Source organism: Spathaspora passalidarum (genome assembly GCF_000223485.1).
Source record: "Spathaspora passalidarum NRRL Y-27907 unplaced genomic scaffold SPAPAscaffold_2, whole genome shotgun sequence".
Classification (NCBI taxonomy): domain Eukaryota; kingdom Fungi; phylum Ascomycota; class Pichiomycetes; order Serinales; family Debaryomycetaceae; genus Spathaspora; species Spathaspora passalidarum.
In genome coordinates this window covers 1,544,175-1,563,522 of record NW_006767426.1, presented here as the reverse complement: position 1 = coordinate 1,563,522, position 19,348 = coordinate 1,544,175, and the positions used below count along the sequence as shown (strand labels likewise).

Genomic DNA, 19,348 nt, shown 5'->3' with positions numbered 1-19,348 from the left:
TTCTTTTTTTGCAATATTTTTTAAACCAATTTTTTTTTTCACCTTCTTGCTATCGTTTGGTATACCAGTAACTAGTCAAAGGATCAAACATGAGTGCATCTAAATCAGTTGTATTAGCTCACATCAAGGAATACTTGAGCAGAGACCCATCATTGGCCAAGGTTGAAAAGGCTTTGCAGAAAGCTCTCGAAGGTGAAGACTTGCCTGAGGTCGCTGAGAAGTTAGAAGATATCATTGGCAAGACCAAGGAAGAAGAAGTAAAAGAAGACTCAGACAGTGATGATTCTTCTTCTGACGAATCTTCATCATCTGAAAGCGACAATGACAGCGATGATGAAAGTTCTGATAGCGAAAGTTCCAGCTCAGACTCAGATTCAGACTCCGAATCCGAAGAAGAAAAGGAAGAAAAGAAGGAAGAAGTAGCTGAAACCAAGGAAGATTCGAGTTCGTCCAGTTCAGAATCCGACTCGAGCTCTTCTGAATCAGACAGTTCATCTGACTCAGACAGCTCCAGCTCTTCAGACAGTTCATCTGACTCAGACAGCTCCAGTTCCAGCTCCTCAGATAGCTCCTCAGATTCCGACAGCTCATCTGACTCCGATGATTCCTCAGACTCCGACAGTTCAGATTCTGAAAGCTCCTCCGACAGCTCAGATTCTGAAAGCTCCTCCGACAGCTCGTCCGACAGCTCGTCCTCAGACTCAAGCTCTGAAAGCGAATCAGACTCAGACTCAGAATCAGAATCAGAAAAACCATCCAAAAAGAGAAAACAAGAATCGTCAGAAGAACCAGCATCAAAGAAACCTAAAACCGAAGAACCATCTTCGTCAACTGCATCAATCTCATCCCCACCATCTTCCCGAGGAATCTCTGCCACCCCAGAACCAGAATTAAAACCAGGCCAAAGAAAACATTTCTCGAGAATAGACAGAACCAAAGTCTCTTTTGAACACCACGCCTTGCAAGACAACACTTACAAAGGTGCTGCTGGTACTTGGGGTGAATTAGCCAATGAAAAATTAACCCAAGTGAGAGGTAAAGATTTCACCAAGAACAAAAACAAAATGAAGAGAGGTGCCTACAAAGGCGGTTCCATCACTCTTCATTCCGGTTCCTACAAATTTACCGATTAAACTAGGTGAAAGACTTTTTAATAGAAATGTATAGAGTATAATTTTATGATTGTGATATTCGCCCAAGCGCACGACCTTTTTCTTTCTACCATCATCAAAGTGTATAAAGCTGAATCCCTTTTTTCCTTTTCTTGCTTATAAATCAACCACACTTTCCTTCTGAAAGCAACATATAAATCGTACATCCATGTCCAGCAGTCGCAGAACCGGAGAAGTAAACTATGCCGAATTGAACAATGGAGATTATGACGATGATTTCTTATCAGACGACAAGATATCAGACGAAGATGAATACGGAGCCAAACCCAGAAAGAGAAAGAACAAGAGTTCCACAGTAGACAGCCAGGCCAAGAGGAAGCAAGCCCAATCCACAGTGGACTACATTCGGAATGAGGTCGATGACACCAACTTCTCCGATGAAGAACTAATCGAGTTGACTCCAGACATCCCGGCCGATTATGTCCCAGATGCCGTGTCTAAGGCGTTTGGCAAGGCCGATTTCTCATATTTAAAATTAAAACCAGACCATTTTTCAAGACCAATATGGATATCGCCAAACGACGGGAGAATTATCTTGGAATCATTCTCACCCTTGGCTGAACAAGCCCAGGACTTTCTTATCACCATTGCTGAGCCAATATCGAGACCTTCACACATTCATGAATATAGAATCACAGCTTACTCTTTGTATGCCGCCGTGTCTGTGGGGTTGGAAACTGACGATATTATCCTGGTTTTGAACCGATTATCGAAAGTGCCCGTGGCCGAATCAATTATAAATTTCATCAAGGGAGCAACCGTGTCTTATGGTAAAGTCAAGTTGGTCTTGAAACATAATAGGTATTTCGTGGAAAGTACCCAAGCAGACATTTTACAAATGTTGTTAAAAGATCCAGTTATTGGACCTTTAAGAATACAATCCTCCGAGAATACCGTTACCAGCAATGGTCTTGTACAGTCCGCAGCACCTTCTAATGATATTGTTATTCCCGGAACCAAGAAGCCAGAACAGGACAAGAATAACAATACCGAAGCTGAAGATATTTTCGCTTCGGTGGTTGGAAATAAAGGCGAAGAAGACAATGACGACGACGATTTAGATACGGTCCATTCCTTTGAAATATCCAATGACTCGGTGGAAATAGTCAAGAAACGATGTCAAGAAATCGAATACCCCGTGTTGGAAGAGTACGATTTTCGTAATGATGCTCGAAATGCCGATTTGGAAATTGACTTAAAACCATCGACGCAAATCAGACCTTACCAGGAGAAATCCTTGTCCAAGATGTTTGGTAATGGTCGTGCCAGATCGGGGATTATTGTTTTGCCATGTGGGGCTGGGAAGACTTTAGTTGGTATTACTGCCGCCTGTACCATTCGAAAATCTGTGATTGTATTGTGTACTTCGTCGGTGTCGGTTATGCAATGGAGACAGCAGTTTTTACAATGGTGTACTATCCAACCAGAGAATGTTGCTGTTTTCACATCGGAAAATAAAGAAATGTTTACCAGTGATTCCGGGTTGGTTGTGTCTACATATTCTATGGTAGCCAACACCAGAAACAGGTCTCATGATTCTCAAAAAGTGATGGATTTCTTGAGATCGCGAGAATGGGGGTTTATTATCTTGGATGAAGTCCATGTTGTTCCCGCCGCCATGTTTAGACGAGTCGTCACCACCATTGCTGCACACGCCAAGCTTGGATTGACGGCAACATTAGTTCGTGAAGATGACAAGATTGACGATTTGAATTTCTTGATTGGTCCTAAATTGTACGAAGCCAATTGGATGGATTTGGCACAAAAGGGCCATATTGCCAATGTTCAGTGTGCGGAAGTGTGGTGTCCCATGACGTCGGAATTTTACCAGGAATACTTGCGAGAATCAGCAAGAAAGAGAATGCTTTTGTATATTATGAACCCAACCAAGTTCCAGGCATGTCAGTTTTTGATTCATTATCATGAAAAGAGAGGGGATAAAATTATTGTGTTTAGTGATAATGTGTACGCCTTGCAAGAGTATGCTTTGAAATTGGGGAAGCCATTTATTTACGGAAGTACACCACAACAAGAACGGATGAAGATTTTACAGAATTTCCAACATAACGATCAGATCAATACAATTTTCTTGTCCAAGGTTGGTGACACTTCTATTGATTTACCGGAAGCCACTTGTTTGATTCAGATTTCTTCCCATTATGGATCAAGAAGACAAGAAGCACAGAGATTGGGCAGAATTTTGCGAGCCAAAAGAAGAAACGACGAGGGGTTCAATGCATTCTTTTATTCATTGGTGTCGAAAGATACACAAGAAATGTATTATTCCACCAAAAGACAAGCGTTTTTGGTTGACCAAGGGTATGCATTTAAGGTTATCACTCATTTAAGTGGGATGGAACAATTGCCAGATTTGGCATATGCATCACCCCGTGAACGGAGAGAGCTTTTACAGCAGGTGTTGTTGAAGAATGAGGATGCTGCTGGGTTGGAAGTTGGTGATGATGTCGATACCAATTTCATCTCCAAGGAAAAGAGAATGAAGTTGGAGAGACAACAAGGTTCAGGCGCAACCCGTACCGCTGGATCCCTTGCTGGGTTGGCGGGTGGAGAAGATATGGCATATATCGAATACAGCAAGAATAAGAATAAGGAGTTACGAGATCAACACCATCCATTGATTCAAAAAATGTATTATCCTAAACAAGGCAAGAAGTAAAGTATTTAGTCTAAACCATATATATTAATACACTAACTAGTTACGAAATCCCCAAACTCATCGTCTTCGTCGTCTTCTTCTTCGTGGCGACTCCCTTGTAGATCAGTCTCGGAATCACTGTCCGATCCGCTTACGGAAACGCTCTCCTCACTGACACTATCACTTGAGTCGTTGGTGTTGCCCACGTCACTGGTGAATGAAACGCTATTCATAGCATAAAGCATTCGGTCGTAATAGTACAGATGTTGGGCATACCCATATCGAGAGTTGTACACTTCGAGACATTCAGCAAACCTATACGCCTGCTTTAAATCTTTTATTTGCAATCCAAGCGCCACTTGAATAAGGTCGCTGTCATGCTCGTCTTCTTCCAAGTATGGATGGTACCCTGTGCCTGGGAGTTGTACCACTACGCGAAAATGTCGGTCTGAATTGTCGACTTCTAATATTGTGTCTTTATTATCGTGGGCTATAGTGTGTAATCGTTTCATCTCCAAATGGGCCAAGTCGCTTAACTTCATGGTGTTGTCATACTCAATGCTGACTAAGGGGTTATACCAAGTCTCGGCCCATATTTCCTCTACACCGGAGTCAGGCAGTCGGTTGTAGAATTCAATTTTGGCACGTAAGTTTTGGAAAGGTTCCACCATGTATTTCTTGTACTCCCCTGACGACGACGACGATGACTCTACTGTCAACCCTGCGAGTTGGGTGTCGCCGGTGGAGTATTCTTCCTGGGCTTCTTGTTCGCAGAACCTCATGAAACCCAGCCACACCTGATTTGAGTCTGTGAGGTCCCAACTATTGATGTTGGATGTGGCCCCTGGGGAGATCTTGTAGAGGGATACACCGCCACATTGGAATAGTTGTCTGGTTACATAATGAGGGGAATGTACCGCCATTATGTACAATCAATTGCAAATTATATCTCCTTGGTGTGAATATATGTATCCAGGGAGTCTAAGGTTTGATTATCGAGGTTTAAAGCAGTCAATTACCATTGAGCTTCATAACCTGTTGTAGTAAAGGAGCTATACAGTTGAGGTCGTGAGCTGGCACAATTTTTTTTGTATGTGCCCGCGCAGTATCAAAAATTTTCCAGTTTTTTTTTTCTCCTTTCTTTCAAAGGCAGCCAAGCAACGCAAGGGTTGGCAATAGCAAGAAGAACATAGCAGAGTACAGCAAGCATGTTCAGAAGTATAGTGGCAAAAAATATACCTTGTGGTATCAGGGTAGCGACATATCCCATCAGCCTCACAAACAACGGCTTCAAGTTTGTCAGATTCAACTCAACCCAAAATAAAGCCAAGGCTGAACAAATAAAGTCCAGTCTTGACCAACTTAAACTGACCGACCCATTAGCCAGCTCGGCAGCCGAATCCAAGGCTTCCACCCCCAGCTTTGAAATTGATGCTTTGTTAAACAGAACTATCGAATCGGACACCACCGACATATTCCAGAATAGCTATGGATCAAGATTTGACAATAACATCGAACAAACCCCCCGTGACATCGCAAAGACTTTCCGTGAATTCAGCATGAGTGCCGGTAGAAGCGTTGATGTGCGATACGGAAACGTTGGCAGAGGGTTGCAGCAGCTTTCCGGAATCATGTCTAACAATAAGATCTTTTATTTGGCCAGAAGACAAAAGAGACACATTAGACCAGCATTATTGAGAAAGCTCAAGAAGAGAGAATGGTGGAGAAGGAAGTTTGCTGGAGATTTCCACACCTTGATGCAAAAGATCAACAATGCCAAGAGAAGAGGTTACTAAGCACTTTCTGGTTGCGTTGCCGTGTATAGCATTAGACAGTCAGTTGTGTATACCAGCTGGCCACCCCATCCCCCAGTTCTCTATATTTAATGTACTTGTAAATATACCATCCACTTGTAATGAAAGGTGCATCCCGGATTTCCCAGGATCTTATGTACGCCGAAATTATCATTGGTCGTTTTTTCTCCGGGCCCGCGCAGCCCACCTCCTCATCGTACAACCATCGTTATCAACGGTATCACATTCATTTGCTTCGATCCGGAGTAATACCCACATTTGCTCCTCTACAAACACTAGTCTTCTACTAATTGCACCAATATCACACCTGGTAGGCAGACCCACACACATTTACACACTTTTACTACGCAATTTGGCTTTAACAGTTTACAAAACACACACATATATATACACACCACTCTGCTTCCCCACCTCAATCATGTCATCGGATTTGAAAGTCAGGGGAGGAATACCGGCCATCACTGGTGAAATTGACTACACTAATGCATTCCACATATTTCCAGAAACACTCAAACCATTCAGAAGCAGTATACTCGCGTATTCATCGTCATTCTTGTCCACACTCATAGGGTTCCCCCTTGACACCGTGAAAACAAGAATGCAAACCCACAAGAACTTCACCAGCTATTGGGATTGCATATTGAAAACATACTCTAAAGAGGGGATCAAGGGGTTCTTTCGAGGCATATGGGCGCCAATTGTCTCCACCTCGTTTTCAAAATCATTCAGTGTTTCCATATTCACCGCAGTGAAACCGGAGTGCTATAGTTTATTCTATGAGACTCGCTTCAACAAAGATACCAAGGAACTACACCCTTTTCTACGAAATATACCAGTGTGTTTCGTCTCAGGGCTAATTGCCGGTGCCGGAGTGTCATTATTCGCATGTCCATTCGAATACACCAAGATCTACGCTCAACTCGAGAAACTCGTAAGAAACAAATCCTTAAAGGAACTACCGGCCCACATGCAGACATCCCACCAGGAAGTCCCTCGAACATCAACATTAGCAATCGTTAAACAAATATTAAAACACGACGGTTTCATTGGATTGTACTCCGGTTACAAGTATCATTTATTGCGTGATGCAGTGTCCACTGGATTCTACTACTCGATCTACGAATCCATGAAATGGGCCAGCAACAATGTAATAAATGCGGACCCTACCAAGTCCTCACCCTTTTCAGTATTGATAGCCGGTGGGTTCTCGGGCGTATTAAGTTGGGTCTTGATTTTCCCCGTAGACACCACCAAATCGCTAGTTCAAAAGGATGCAGTTACAAACATCCTCCGACGGGATCAAGGGTTGGCCCCACTTCCTCCCAAGCATAGAAAGTTACAGAAATTCGAAAAGAGATCGTATCGAGGATTAGCCATATCTATAACGAGATCATTTTTGGTAAACATGGTGTTTTTCAGTGCATATGAAGCGGCAATGGTATACCTTGCCTAGAATTTACATTCTAAATATTACATTTTATACAGGGATTAATTTATAGAATTGAATATATCTAATGACTTGATTTGCGCCCCCTATCACCATCACCACTCTTTGGGTGATTATCAGATTGAATTCGCCTGCCACTACTTCGTCTTTTCTTAACCACTTCATGTTCAAACTCTTTTTGCAACTCTTCAATTGGTCTTTTCAATGGTGATCGAGATCTTGTTCGTGCCGCTGGAGTGTCAAATGGCACCCCGATAAACTCTGGAGACTTTGAGGAAAGAGTATCAGGTTGAGGGTGGGAAACTTCCTCACTATCTTTTCTGGAGATTCTCGACGATCTTCTGCTTCTGACTCGAGGTTTCTTGTCATCATCTTTTGTAGGTAACAACGCTGGAATAGAACTTAAGAAAGAGTCAGCAGCATCACGCTCCTTTCTTCTTCCTCGAACTTTGCCATATCCTAAATCGGGAAGGTCCAGAGTAGATGGAGGTGATCCAGGGTCTACTTTATTTTTTGCTGAGTCGGGACTACCACGAGCTTTAGATTGTTCTTCGACTTTATTAGGTTCAGATTCGACAGGTAATTCAGCGTTGACCGGATCATCAGTACCATCTGGCTCATGTTCGACCTCCGCCTTTGCTTTTCTAGGCCTAAGTCGACGAGCAAGAGGAAGATCAGTCACTTCTGGATTTGATGAGACTGACTTGTCCTCGACAACTTTATCTTTCACACCTGGAACTTTAAGTGTGACTAGGTATGACTTATCATATAATTCCAGATTGATATCTTCGGGGAAAACATCTTCCTTCCTTTTATCTTCTATTATTTCTTCTTTCTTTTCATCTTCTATTGGTTCTTCTTGAATGAGCTCAAAAGCTCCAGGAAGCAGTTCCAGAATTTCAGCTGCTGTCACAGAATGTTCAGCAACTTCATCAACTTCATTTGATTCTTCTTTATCTTGACTATGATGAGCAAAAGAGCCAGGAAGTCGTTCCAGGAGCAGTTCATTTGTAGACACGTCGGGTTCTTCAGTTGTCACACTAGCAATAATTTCTTCTTTAAAGTCACTAGGTTTAACTTTGGTATCCCCATCCAGCTCTTCCAGTAATTTCGGAACATTGTAAGGAGCAGGCTGTTCTTCTCCCAAAACATGGCCGCTTCTCAATGACCTACGTGGTTCTAAAGGAACTTCAATTTCATCAAGATCTAAACCAAGAACTATTCTATGGGGTTTATGCTTGGAACTCACTCGAGGTTTATCACCTAGTTCTTGTGAAGTGTTGACTGCTTCAGATTCCTTCCACTTTTTCTCTTCAGATTCTGATTCTAAAGCGTCAGAATCCTCTCCTGGAATCTCTTCCAAGACTGGTTCTTGAATGTGGGTGGACAGAATTCTATGAAAAGCTATCGATCTAGCCAATCGATTGAACACTTTGGAAACTGCCGTTTTGATTTTCTTAAGTTTAGGTTCTTCATCTTGTTCATGTTTTCTCTTCCGTTCATTATGAACTGTTCCTTCAGTCGATTCTTCGGCTGACTCTTTGAAGTCGGTACCCTGTTCAGTAGCTTCAACCTTTTCATCATTCTTAATTTCTTGCTCGACAGTTTGAGCATTTTCACTCTCTTCTATTTCTTTCTCATCAATTGCAACAACTTCATCCTTGTCAATTTCTTTCTCGGTCGTCTGAACGTTTTTATCGTTTTCAATTTCTTTGTCAGTGTGAACATTTTCTTCCTTTGGAACTTCTTCAGATTCGTCATCACCAGTTTCAACCTTTGTCATCTTGTCATGAGCACGAGTTCTACGAGCAACAACATCTGCCACAGGCTCTGGCTTAACAAGAAATACCGGTTGCACCTTGACTTTCTCGTTGTCCTGAACAGACTCTGTTTCAATCTGTTCAGTCCTTTCGGTCTGCTCGGTCTCCACAGGGATAGAGGTGGTTGAATCTGCTATTGGTTGAATTACATAATCGAAAGAGCCGTCTTCATAGTACTCTCGGGCTAATGTACCAACGGGCTCCTCCTTTTGCAATTCAATCGAATCAGACTCATTTGCATTATTTGGAGCGGCTTCATCAGATATTTCTTCTTGCTTTGGTTGAGCATCATCCACAATATCCTCACTTTCTGTAATAGTAACATCTTCACTCTCAGATTCTCCTTTTTCAGCAACTTCAGAATTATCACCTATTGAAATTTCAAAGTCCTCCTCTGATTCTTCAACCGGAATAAGCTCTGGCTTTGGAATAGCTTGTAGAGGATACTTTATCTCTTGCTCTTCTTCAGTAGCTGCGAAATCATTAGGCAGGTCATTTTCGTTTTGGTTATCATTCGATTTGTCAGCTTCTTCCTCCGAGATCTTACCTTCTTCAATTGTTTTGTTGACTATCATTAGCGGAGTTGAGGATTCTTGAGGTTCGGCTATTTGAACAATTGGAGTTTCATCTTTTGCAAATTGTCCAATATCAGGCTCAACATTGCCATTCTCTTCATCCACACCTTCATCCAATTTCACATCCTCAGATTCAACATTTTCTGCTTCTGGAATCAATTGCTTCAGTTCAGCATTTGTACCTTCCTGGGTTTCAACTTCAGAAACATCTTCTGTATTTCCAGTCTCTTCAACAACCAGAATAATTGTAGGATAATGTATGCTTTCATCTACTCTAGCCACAGTCAGATCCTCAGCTTGAGTGAAATCACCATAAATGCTTCCTTCAATGGGTTCTAATTCGGGCTTTTCGATTTCATTTTCTAATACAAACTCGGCGGTTTCATCAATAGGAGAAATTTGAGACATGGATGTCACATCTTCAGGAACCATTTCTAGTTCTGGTACATCAATTTCAGTATTTTGTGATAGTGTTGCTTCTTCCTCTATAGGCTGCACTACTTTTTCTAATTCAGGCACTTCGACTTGAGCATCCTGTGATTCAGTTGGTTCGTCGCCAACAGGCTCAGCCATTTCTTCTTCCAATATAGAAGCTTCAACGGTGTCAAGTGTCTCGGGGTATTCACTTTCTTCTGGAATATTCTCGGATTGGATTTGATCAATTTCTACTTTTTCTTTTTCCTTTTCCCTATCCTCTGGTGTGTTTGCAGTTTCAAAGTCCTCTAGTTCTTCAGACTCTTCGTCCGCAGGAGAAACATAGTCATCTTCAAAAACAGTTTGATTTTCAACATTTGTAATATCCGAATCATCCACTATTATTGTTGTACCTTCCTCGTCGATTTCTTCTAAATCTGGTACTGTAATATTGTAGGCTAGGTTTTGTGGTACTTCTGATGTATTCTTAGAAACATGTTCTTCTGTAGGAGCATGTTCAATTTCTTCCTCTACTTCTGCTTCCCGAATTTCCGGCTTATCTATTTGGATTTCTGGAATTTCTTGCTGAATGTCTTCCGTCTCATTCTCTTTTTTATCTACTTCCAGTTCTTGAACTTGTTCATGTTCAAAACTTTCATTGCCTAGGCTACTCCCTGGGTGGTCATCAACTTCAGACATTTCTATGTCTTCAATTTCATCTTCGACTTCCTGTTCTCCATCATTATCCACTGGTTGTAAACTTATTTCTTCTATATGTTTATCTTCTTCCTCTCTTTCTTCTTGTTCTGGTTCTACGCTATTTTCTGGTACAGAATCTTGATGTTTGACCTCTACTTCGGGTTCTATCAATTCTTGTTCTGATTGTGTTGTATGTTCTTCATCACCTTGTTCAGATTGGACTTTATTAACTGTATGAACCTCGTAGTAGGGTTGATCTGCTTGACCAAGTTCTTGAGTTGGAATTTGTTCGTTTAATTGGGACTCTAAAGCTGCTACGGCATTCAATTTAATGTGATATTTCACTTCAGTCTCTTTCAATTTCTCTAATGTCATCTCTGGAGTTTCTTCTTTCACAGTTTTGAACACTGGCAATAGTGGACCTTGATCGGAATCACTGGATGGTTCCACCTCTTCATCATGTAATTCTTTATGATCCACTTCGTGATGTTGTTGATGAGGTGGTAAGATGTGTTCTACCTGACTTTCATCAGCTAACGATCCTTCAGATCTATTTTCATCTGCGTCAACTACATTTATACGTTCAGATGATGGTTTCTTTTCAAGTTCCTCGGCAAAAAATGGGTTAGGCACAGGAGCAACGTCGGCTGCTTTGATACCAACACTGGCATCCTCACTATATGTAGCAATAATTGGGCTCGTGAATGTATTTGTGAGTTCAGAATCGGCAACATATCCCGAAGCTAAATGTAATTGTTTATGATTATGAGTAGGATGATGACGTAGAGCTGATGTTGCCAAGTTTAATAGCTGGTCATTGGAGAATTCATTGGTTTGATTTGTCGTACTGGTGAGAAGATCTTCGGGGTATGTTTGGGTTTCTTCTTCTTCGTAGTTTTCCAATTCATCTTGGCCTCGCTCTTCATCTTGGTCTTCGTCTTCTTCCTCGTCTTCACCTTCTTCTTCTTCTTCTTCTTCTTCGTCTTCCTCATCGTCATCGTCTTCTTCCTCTTCATCCACTTCATTTTCATCATCTTCTACTTGATAATCATACCCTTCATCTTCTTTATATGTGCTACCGTATAATCCTTGTCCAATTTCTACTTCATCCTCGTCGGGTTCAAGTTCATCCTCTTCGGAATCCAACACTACTATTTCTTCATGTTTTTGTGCAAAGAAGTTATTGGCATCTTGATCTTCCTGTTCTTCTTCCATCTCCACCTCGTGCTCTTCTTCGGCGTCGTCGTCATCTGCTTCTTCGCCAAAGACATCTTGACCGTAGTATTCGGATTGATACAATGAAGAAAGTTGGGACGGATGATCAGATAATCGTGGTCTTCCATGGTTAGAACTTGTCATTTGGTTATATTGTAGTTGATCATGTGGTTGCTGATAACTCAACTGCATAGAATGTTGCTCTTGTGGATATGGATCTTCCTCTTCCTCGTCATCTTCTTCTTCGTCTTCCTCGTCTTCTTCTACTTCTTCGTCTTCATCATATTCATCTTCTTCTAATTCGCCTTCTTCTGCATCTTCTTCTTCTTCTTCTTCATATTCCAATCCAACTTCTTCGTCATAGGAACCTTTTTCGCCGAAAGCTTCCTGTCGAGAATGTTGAGACAGTTGGTATTGTAATTGCTGGTATTCATCATAAGGGTACTTTCTGTTCTGTTCCCAAGCGCTATGTATGGAATGTTCATGTTCATGTTCATGTTCATCTTCATCTTGTCCCTCCTCTTCAGATGATAAAATTTCAACTATATCATCCTGGTCATCTTCCTCCTCTTCTTCTTGCTCCAGCTGCTCGTCTTCTTCCAGCAGATATTCAACCTCCTGTTGAACTGGTTCTTGATCAGATTCCACAGCATCGTGTTCTCGAGGAACATATTGGGTCAGTTGCGATATATCTTGATCGTGTTGTTGCAGTTCTATTATCTTCCCCAATCGTTGAAAATCCTCATCGAAATGAACAGATTCGTACTTCCGTTTCAATTCGTCTTCCTTAGTCTCATTCAAGTCTTCCAACTGCTCCTGTTGACTCCGAAGCAAAGTCTTGAATCTATTCTGCAAACTATCTATCCAATCAATGATTTCATGAGCCCCATCGCTAGTAGATACATTATTGCTGTCAATGGTTGCATTGATGGTTGATGCTCCATTCAATTGATTATTCAGTTTGATCGGAGTTTCCTGGTTAGACAGATTGGATGGAGCATCCATATATATAGGCTTCACCTTGAATGGTGATGGGAACCGAGAATCTCCCATGATTCAATGTCTATTATTGCTATTTACAAATGGTGGTTTATGGTTATTCTATGTTTTCTTTTTGTACATTCAAAACAAAAAACCGGAAATGAAAAATAGTCACATGATTACACATCACATGATCAATATATCACGTGCCAGAGTCATGTGTGTTTGTCACGTGCAATGGTCTTCCCAATTAGAACTTGAAACGGCATCAACACTTAGGTTTAGGAAGCGACAACTAGTCGAGAAATGGGTTGTTTCGGCTAATTGGTTGCATTGGCTGTCATTTTTGATTGCTACATAACTTTGTGTTACGACGTTGCAAAAGAAATCAATGAAATTCGGAAGATGTGGAGAAGAAGAAGAACAAGGAGAGACCTCATACCAAGATTCTATTTATAGCAGGTGATGCACCCTTTCATGCAAAATTTAGATGAAATATTCTTCCCTTGCATGGAAATTTCAAGTTTAGTCTGTCATATAATGGAATTTTGGCTGCAAAACTAGTGAACGTACCTTAGAGACAAGCTAGATCTAATGCTTGAGGCAGCCCCCAATACAATTATCCGAATCAGCCCTAACAATGAAGAAAATAAATCATGAAGGGGGCTGCGCCAGATCAAATTGTATCGATGACCAAATTTCATGTTTGTAATTAGTGCGAAATACAACAAGGAAATATGTGCATACGAGATGACATTTAAACGATGGACGATATAAAAATTTTCGTAAATTGATGAGATAGAGAAGATGATGTTTACGAATGAAGGAAAATGTAATGACATGGCATACACCCCCGATGCTATTTAAAATCATCATATAGAAACGCAGTTTGTAGTTTGTAGTTTTCCTTGATTCTTTCGCGCAAAATTGTGTGGGGGTATGGTGAAAGTGGAACGGATGACTGGTGAGAGAAGCATGGAAAAAGAAAACCTTTTTTTTTTGTTTGTTCAATTGCGCTCTTGGTCAAAGGGGTTAAAAATAGTCTAGAACTGTCATGCCAGAAAGTCATGGTTGCTGACCGCCTGAATAAGCCTTGCGCTGTCCTCGGCATCTACCTACCTCTTTTCTTTTATTATCATGTTACAAAATTTTTGGTCATTAATGTACCTCATGCATATAATGTTCGGAAAACTGACCTTAAGCTTTGTGTTGAATAAAAAAAAGAAAAGATAATTTCCGCAATCATCTTTGTGAATCAGTTACCACAGCAGCTTCCATGCAAAGAGCATGCCATTGTTAAATTATTAACTCTGGAAATCCTTTGGCTTATGCAATATTCGAAAACAATGTACGGATCTGTTTTGAGCCAGGACATGTCAGCTATCACAAAAGCGGAACAAGAAATTTGTTTTTTTCTTCAAATAATTTTTTATTTTATAACTATCAAATTTTTTTAAATTGGTGGCACAAAGTGGATCCATTGTACGGCCAACCTAGGGAACGTTATTACAATAACAGATCTGGAACTATGAACCCGCGCGGACCGCCCATAGCCATACAAATGTGAAAAATACTACCTCATCTGGATGACTTCGAGGCGTTTGGAGGTTCCGCCGTATGTCCAGGAGGGACTAGATCTGGTTGGAAAAATGCACAACGTCATATCCAAGATACCCGGATGGAAATTAAGAAATAAAAAAAAAAAATAAGCCCTAGTAATTAACATTTACGCCAATATTTACAAGAAAATTTATTTGCAACCCTGGTCCCATCATACTAACCACAATACGTCACTCTTTCTTCGTTTAGCGTACCTAGTTCAAATGTAATAAATCATCAGATTGGAAATTCGAAAATAAAGTTTGACGTGATCAGTGGATTAAGTTTGATAGTACCACTTTGTCAAAACAAATTGTAGTGACATTAATTATATGTGAAAGTTAAAATGTTGAATTACATAGCACATGGGGTGTAGTCTAAACGACGAGGTTGAAGTAGCTTTCGTCTTAATTTAGTTGCTTGCTGTATAGTTGTATTGACACCCAGGAATTCGGCAAATACACAAATTATAGCGGTTGTTATGCCATTGAAGATGCGGTAACTGTTAGTATATAGCAATTAACGACGTGAAACGACACGTCTTTACTTACTTTCGATTTATAACCGTGGGATCTCGTTCGGGTCTTTGGCTAAGGTATTACCTAATTGGGAATAAAAAACAAGCTTCTGCTTTGGATGCGTTTCACGCATGTATTACACAGACCTGAAATTAACTATTGTCATAAATCCAATTCTAATAATAGAATTCCAAAGATATTTTTTTTTCATCATAATAAAGTACCCTCACAGTGTGTCACACATCCATCGAACAATTATTTTTTTAACCTTGCAGATTGCATTGTTTATTTTTTCTGATTTGTAGAAGTATGGAAATGAATTTTAGATGATTTGATGTAAAATAAATTACTGCGATATATAAAAATAAAAAAATGGAAAAATGTATATAAGTGATGCCAAATCCTTTCCCATTTTCACCCCTTGTTTTGTTTCTTCTCTTTTTCTTCTTCTTCACTTACTCTTTAGTCTCAATTCTACATATTTACAACAAAAATGACTGCTAGTGATATCGAAGCTCAACAACCAGAACAAAAGGTTGAAACCTACAGCCCAAAGTACGACTCTGCTGTTACCGCCTCTCCAATGAAGAATCATTTAATTGCGTTCTTGGGTGAATTCTTTGGTACCTTTATTTTCTTATGGGTTGCCTTTGTCATTGCCCAAATTGCTAACCAAGATCCAACCATTCCACCACCAGGTGAAGGTTCTGATCCAATGCAATTGATTATGATTTCTTTCGGTTTCGGTTTTGGTGTTATGATGAGTGTTTTCATTTTCTTCAGAATTTCCGGTGCTAACTTGAACCCTGCTGTTACCTTGTCTTTGGTTTTAGGTGGTGCTGTTCCACCACTTAGAGCAGCTATTATGTTTGTTGCTCAAATGATTGGTGGTATGGCTGCTGCTGGTGCCGCTTCTGCTATGACCCCAGGTCCAATTGCTTTTACTAACGGTTTAGGTGGTAACTCCTCCAGAACCAGAGGTCTTTTCTTGGAAGCTTTCGGTACCGGTATCTTGTGTTTGACTGTTTTATTCTTGGCCGTTGAAAAGTCTAAGGCCACCTTCATGGCTCCATTTGTCATTGGTATTGCTTTATTCTTGGGACACATGATCTGTATTTACTACACTGGTGCTGGTTTAAACCCAGCCAGAACTTTCGGTCCATGTGTTGCCGCCAGATCTTTCCCTAACTACCACTGGATTTACTGGGTCGGTCCATTCATTGGTGCCGTTGTCGCTGCTGCCATCTACAGACTTTTCAAGTTCTTGAACTACGAAACCTGTAACCCAGGTCAAGATGCTTCTGAATAAATTTGATGCCGCATATGAAAAAAAAAAGACGTTCTATGAAGAAAGAGTCAATTGAATAGCAAGTTTCTTCATTCACGTTTTTCACTTGTTTTAGTTTATTTACTTTTTCTTTCCATACTTCTTCACACCCTTAATTAATAATTAATATTTATGTTTTAATTTTTGTACTACCGGAAAAGTCTTTCAGATCTGGAAATATATAAACAATGAAAAGACCGCCGTGCATATCGATCGGGGACCTTGCCGTCGTATCGATGGTCCACGCAACATGTGCTAATTGTCGATGCAACACATGTTTAAGTCATGCAACATGACAAAACAATACACTTCAATGCGATTAACTTTAACCTGTGAAATTTGCTATATTAATTAGCCTTACACCCAGAAAAAAAAAGGATGACGCTATACCAAGAAATATTTAGCAAAATAAAAAAAAAAATATACAAACTTATTTATTCCATTCTTTATATAATTACCCTATATACAGGTGCCTTTATTCTATTTAGAGTTCATATCACTCATAGTAAACAACAAATCATCATCATCCTCGTCATGGGTCAATTTCTTCTGGGACACTTCTTTAGCCTTGGGCTGTGGAGTAAGCAGCAGCAGCAGCAGCAGTTGTTGTTGTTGAGGATGGTGGTGGTGGCGGCTCACATCGTGGTCTTCTTCGTCATCAAACACATCTTCATATCGAATGGATGTTCTTCCGTAGTAGATCGAAGGACTGGTTGCCAATCCACTAATCACCGTAGTTGGTGGACTCTTAACTGTTGGACGAGCACCACCATGTAGTGTAGGACTACTAGCTACAGCAGGGCTAACTGTCGTCGTTTTTGTCTTGTGATCTGATGCAACACTTGGTGTAGGAGTAGTCTTGTTAGGACTTTCAGATCTTACTTTAGGTGAAGCCTCTTTAATTCTCGCGTGGAAAGAAGAAAGACGTTGTTGTTGTTCATATGAGCTAATTGAAGCAGGAGGTGAATTCAATGAACTTTTCCGACTGGAATGTCTTGACCCACCGCCAATTGTGTACCCAACTTGACCATGCGGCGATGGATGGCGCAAGATAATACTAGCACTTACGCTATCGCCCAATTGTTGATGGTGACTTTTCAACAATTGGAATTTGTTTAATGAATCATTAGAGGTGATATCATTGATTTCATTCACGGTGAATGATGATGTTGAAAATCTTAAATCGGATTTACTGTCAATCATTCTCACAAAATCACTGATATCATCATCACCATCAATACCACCACCACTAAATGTTGGATCAAGATTGGAAGTGTTCAGCACATCTGGTGTTTGTTGCTTGGTGCTAGTATTACTAAAACGCCTACTTGCTCTTGATCCAAATGATGAGGAAAACCGAGGAGTATTGTTGGCGCTGTCTGGATTGGCAAAGATCGAATCTTCATGGCCAACAGAAGATCCAATAGATTTAGGAAATGACGAATTGTAGATTCCATATATGTTACCACCACTACTATTGTTGGGATTGACAATGGGGATATTTGCTGTTGCTGGGGTGCTAGTGCTGCTTCTTGGATTCCTCAAGAATGCAGCCAATGATGCATTGGATGTTGATTTGTTACTGGTTATAGATATTCTTCGTTCTAATGACGAAGATGGTGCATTGGTTGTTGGTGGTGATGTGCTAATGGAACCAACTCTAAAAGGTTGAATAGTTGGTCGGGTGGGAACTCTCTGTGGAGATGATGATTCCTTGATTGAGGACGAGCATGGTGATAGTGAAGTTGAGTTTGTCTTGGGTTTTTCTTGTTCTATATCTTCTTCTTGTTCTTCTTCAGTACCTTCAAGATGACTCACATGGTGATGGTTATGATGATCGTCAATATCATAGTGCTCTTCGTGAAACAGCACTTGCTGTTCTTGGCGCTGTTGACGTTGGTTGTCAATTGATATGAAATGAGTCGAAAGCATTTCTTCGTTCTCATGTAAGCAAAATTCGTAATGATTTCTGTAAGCAATTGAAATCTTCAAACTTCCTAAACTGGTATTAATAGGCTGAAACATCTTCTGAGTCATATGAGACTCTGTGGTTAACATTTGTTGAGGTATGATTGATTTGGATAATCCAATTCTTCCCTTTGAACTAATTGGTTGAGTACCATCTAAAATTCTATTGCCTAAAGTCAATTTGTTCCCCGACAGTTGCAACTTCTTCTTTAACTTATAAGCAGGCATCAATCGAGAAAATCCATAGATGCTTCTAAACAAAATGATGGCCTGTTTGTAAATCAAGGGTAATTCATCAACTATAGAGCCAGGGTTAGTCTTTTGATCAAACTCGATCAACCATCTTTCTAATACAACTTCGTACTTTTTCCCACCAGATCTGGCAACTGTCCAAGGGTTGTTATTCTCATCGAGTATCACTACCGTTTGATTGGAAGGCAATTGACGTAAATCAAGGAAAGTTTCAATAATCATAGGTGGAAGCAGCAGCGGCAGCAGCAGTAGCAGTTGCAGCTGCAGTAAATCAGAAGTCCATAATCGTAGTTCTTCGCGTAAAAAGTCAGGGGCGCTATACATGAGGATATTGAACCATTTGTTTAGCTTCTGATTAGACGTGTCGTCATCTTGTTGGTTTTGGTAAAATAGATTTGTTGATGGATGTGAAGGCTCCAGATATGATCTTGCTTGTAATATGATTTGCGCTGATTTGGTAAAGAAGTTCTGTATAACTTGGGCTAACTTGGCATTCTGCTTTTTGGTATGAGAAGCTAAAGGTTCAGAATGGGTAGAGGATTTGCTGTCAGTAGGCATGGTGGATGTTTTAAACTGTAATGCAAAAGTAATTTGAATTAAACAAGGGTTGTTTATAACTCAAATGGTTATCATAATCAGTCGGTGTTTATATAAATAACAACAAGTGTGAGCTGATTGCGAGATTTCTGAAAACTGTTGTCAATCGATTAAAGGATGACTGTCAAAACCTGTTCTTTGTATGTTGGCAACAATCACCTACGTGTATGCTTGTGGGGTATATAGCCTCGGATAACAAGTAAAGGGGTAAGGGGAGGGTAACTATGTGGATATATAGCTTGGGTATTCGTGTAGTAGTGCGTGTATCAGATTAACACCAAGCACGAGAATGTT

At 40.4% G+C, this 19,348-nt stretch overlaps 7 protein-coding genes across 7 annotated transcripts; 5 read left to right on the top strand and 2 right to left on the bottom strand. All coding sequences in view use genetic code 12, as the record gives it.

The window, feature by feature from the left end:
• Positions 1-51: 51 nt before the first annotated feature.
• SPAPADRAFT_149190 (TFIIH/NER complex ATPase/helicase subunit) lies at positions 52-4,873 on the top strand (the record flags this gene model as incomplete). The annotated part of the gene is made up of 1 exon (XM_007373907.1): positions 52-4,873. One exon carries the CDS (start codon positions 1,321-1,323, stop codon positions 3,847-3,849), a length of 2,529 nt encoding a protein of 842 aa, XP_007373969.1.
• SRP40 (Srp40p) lies at positions 62-1,441 on the top strand (the record flags this gene model as incomplete). The annotated part of the gene is made up of 1 exon (XM_007373909.1): positions 62-1,441. A coding segment is annotated over one exon (979 nt), but the record flags the coding sequence as incomplete, so codon positions are not given.
• On the bottom strand, positions 3,882-4,751 carry SPAPADRAFT_134485 (uncharacterized protein; the record flags this gene model as incomplete). Its single annotated transcript, XM_007373908.1, has 1 exon — positions 3,882-4,751. The coding sequence occupies one exon, from the start codon at positions 4,749-4,751 to the stop codon at positions 3,882-3,884; it is 870 nt and encodes a 289-aa protein (XP_007373970.1).
• A 114-nt stretch (positions 4,874-4,987) lies between the features above and the next one.
• Positions 4,988-5,746, top strand: SPAPADRAFT_59810 (mitochondrial 37S ribosomal protein bS21m; the record flags this gene model as incomplete). The annotated part of the gene is made up of 1 exon (XM_007373906.1): positions 4,988-5,746. One exon carries the CDS (start codon positions 5,037-5,039, stop codon positions 5,622-5,624), a length of 588 nt encoding a protein of 195 aa, XP_007373968.1.
• A 103-nt stretch (positions 5,747-5,849) lies between these two features.
• Positions 5,850-7,729, top strand: SPAPADRAFT_59806 (uncharacterized protein; the record flags this gene model as incomplete). Its single annotated transcript, XM_007373905.1, has 1 exon — positions 5,850-7,729. The coding sequence occupies one exon, from the start codon at positions 6,061-6,063 to the stop codon at positions 7,093-7,095; it is 1,035 nt and encodes a 344-aa protein (XP_007373967.1).
• Positions 7,730-15,363: 7,634 nt separating this feature from the next.
• On the top strand, positions 15,364-16,642 carry AQY1 (Aqy1p; the record flags this gene model as incomplete). Its single annotated transcript, XM_007373904.1, has 1 exon — positions 15,364-16,642. The coding sequence occupies one exon, from the start codon at positions 15,404-15,406 to the stop codon at positions 16,217-16,219; it is 816 nt and encodes a 271-aa protein (XP_007373966.1).
• A 75-nt stretch (positions 16,643-16,717) lies between these two features.
• On the bottom strand, positions 16,718-19,015 carry SPAPADRAFT_49425 (serine/threonine protein kinase regulatory subunit; the record flags this gene model as incomplete). Its single annotated transcript, XM_007373903.1, has 1 exon — positions 16,718-19,015. One exon carries the CDS (start codon positions 19,013-19,015, stop codon positions 16,718-16,720), a length of 2,298 nt encoding a protein of 765 aa, XP_007373965.1.
• Positions 19,016-19,348: the final 333 nt, after the last annotated feature.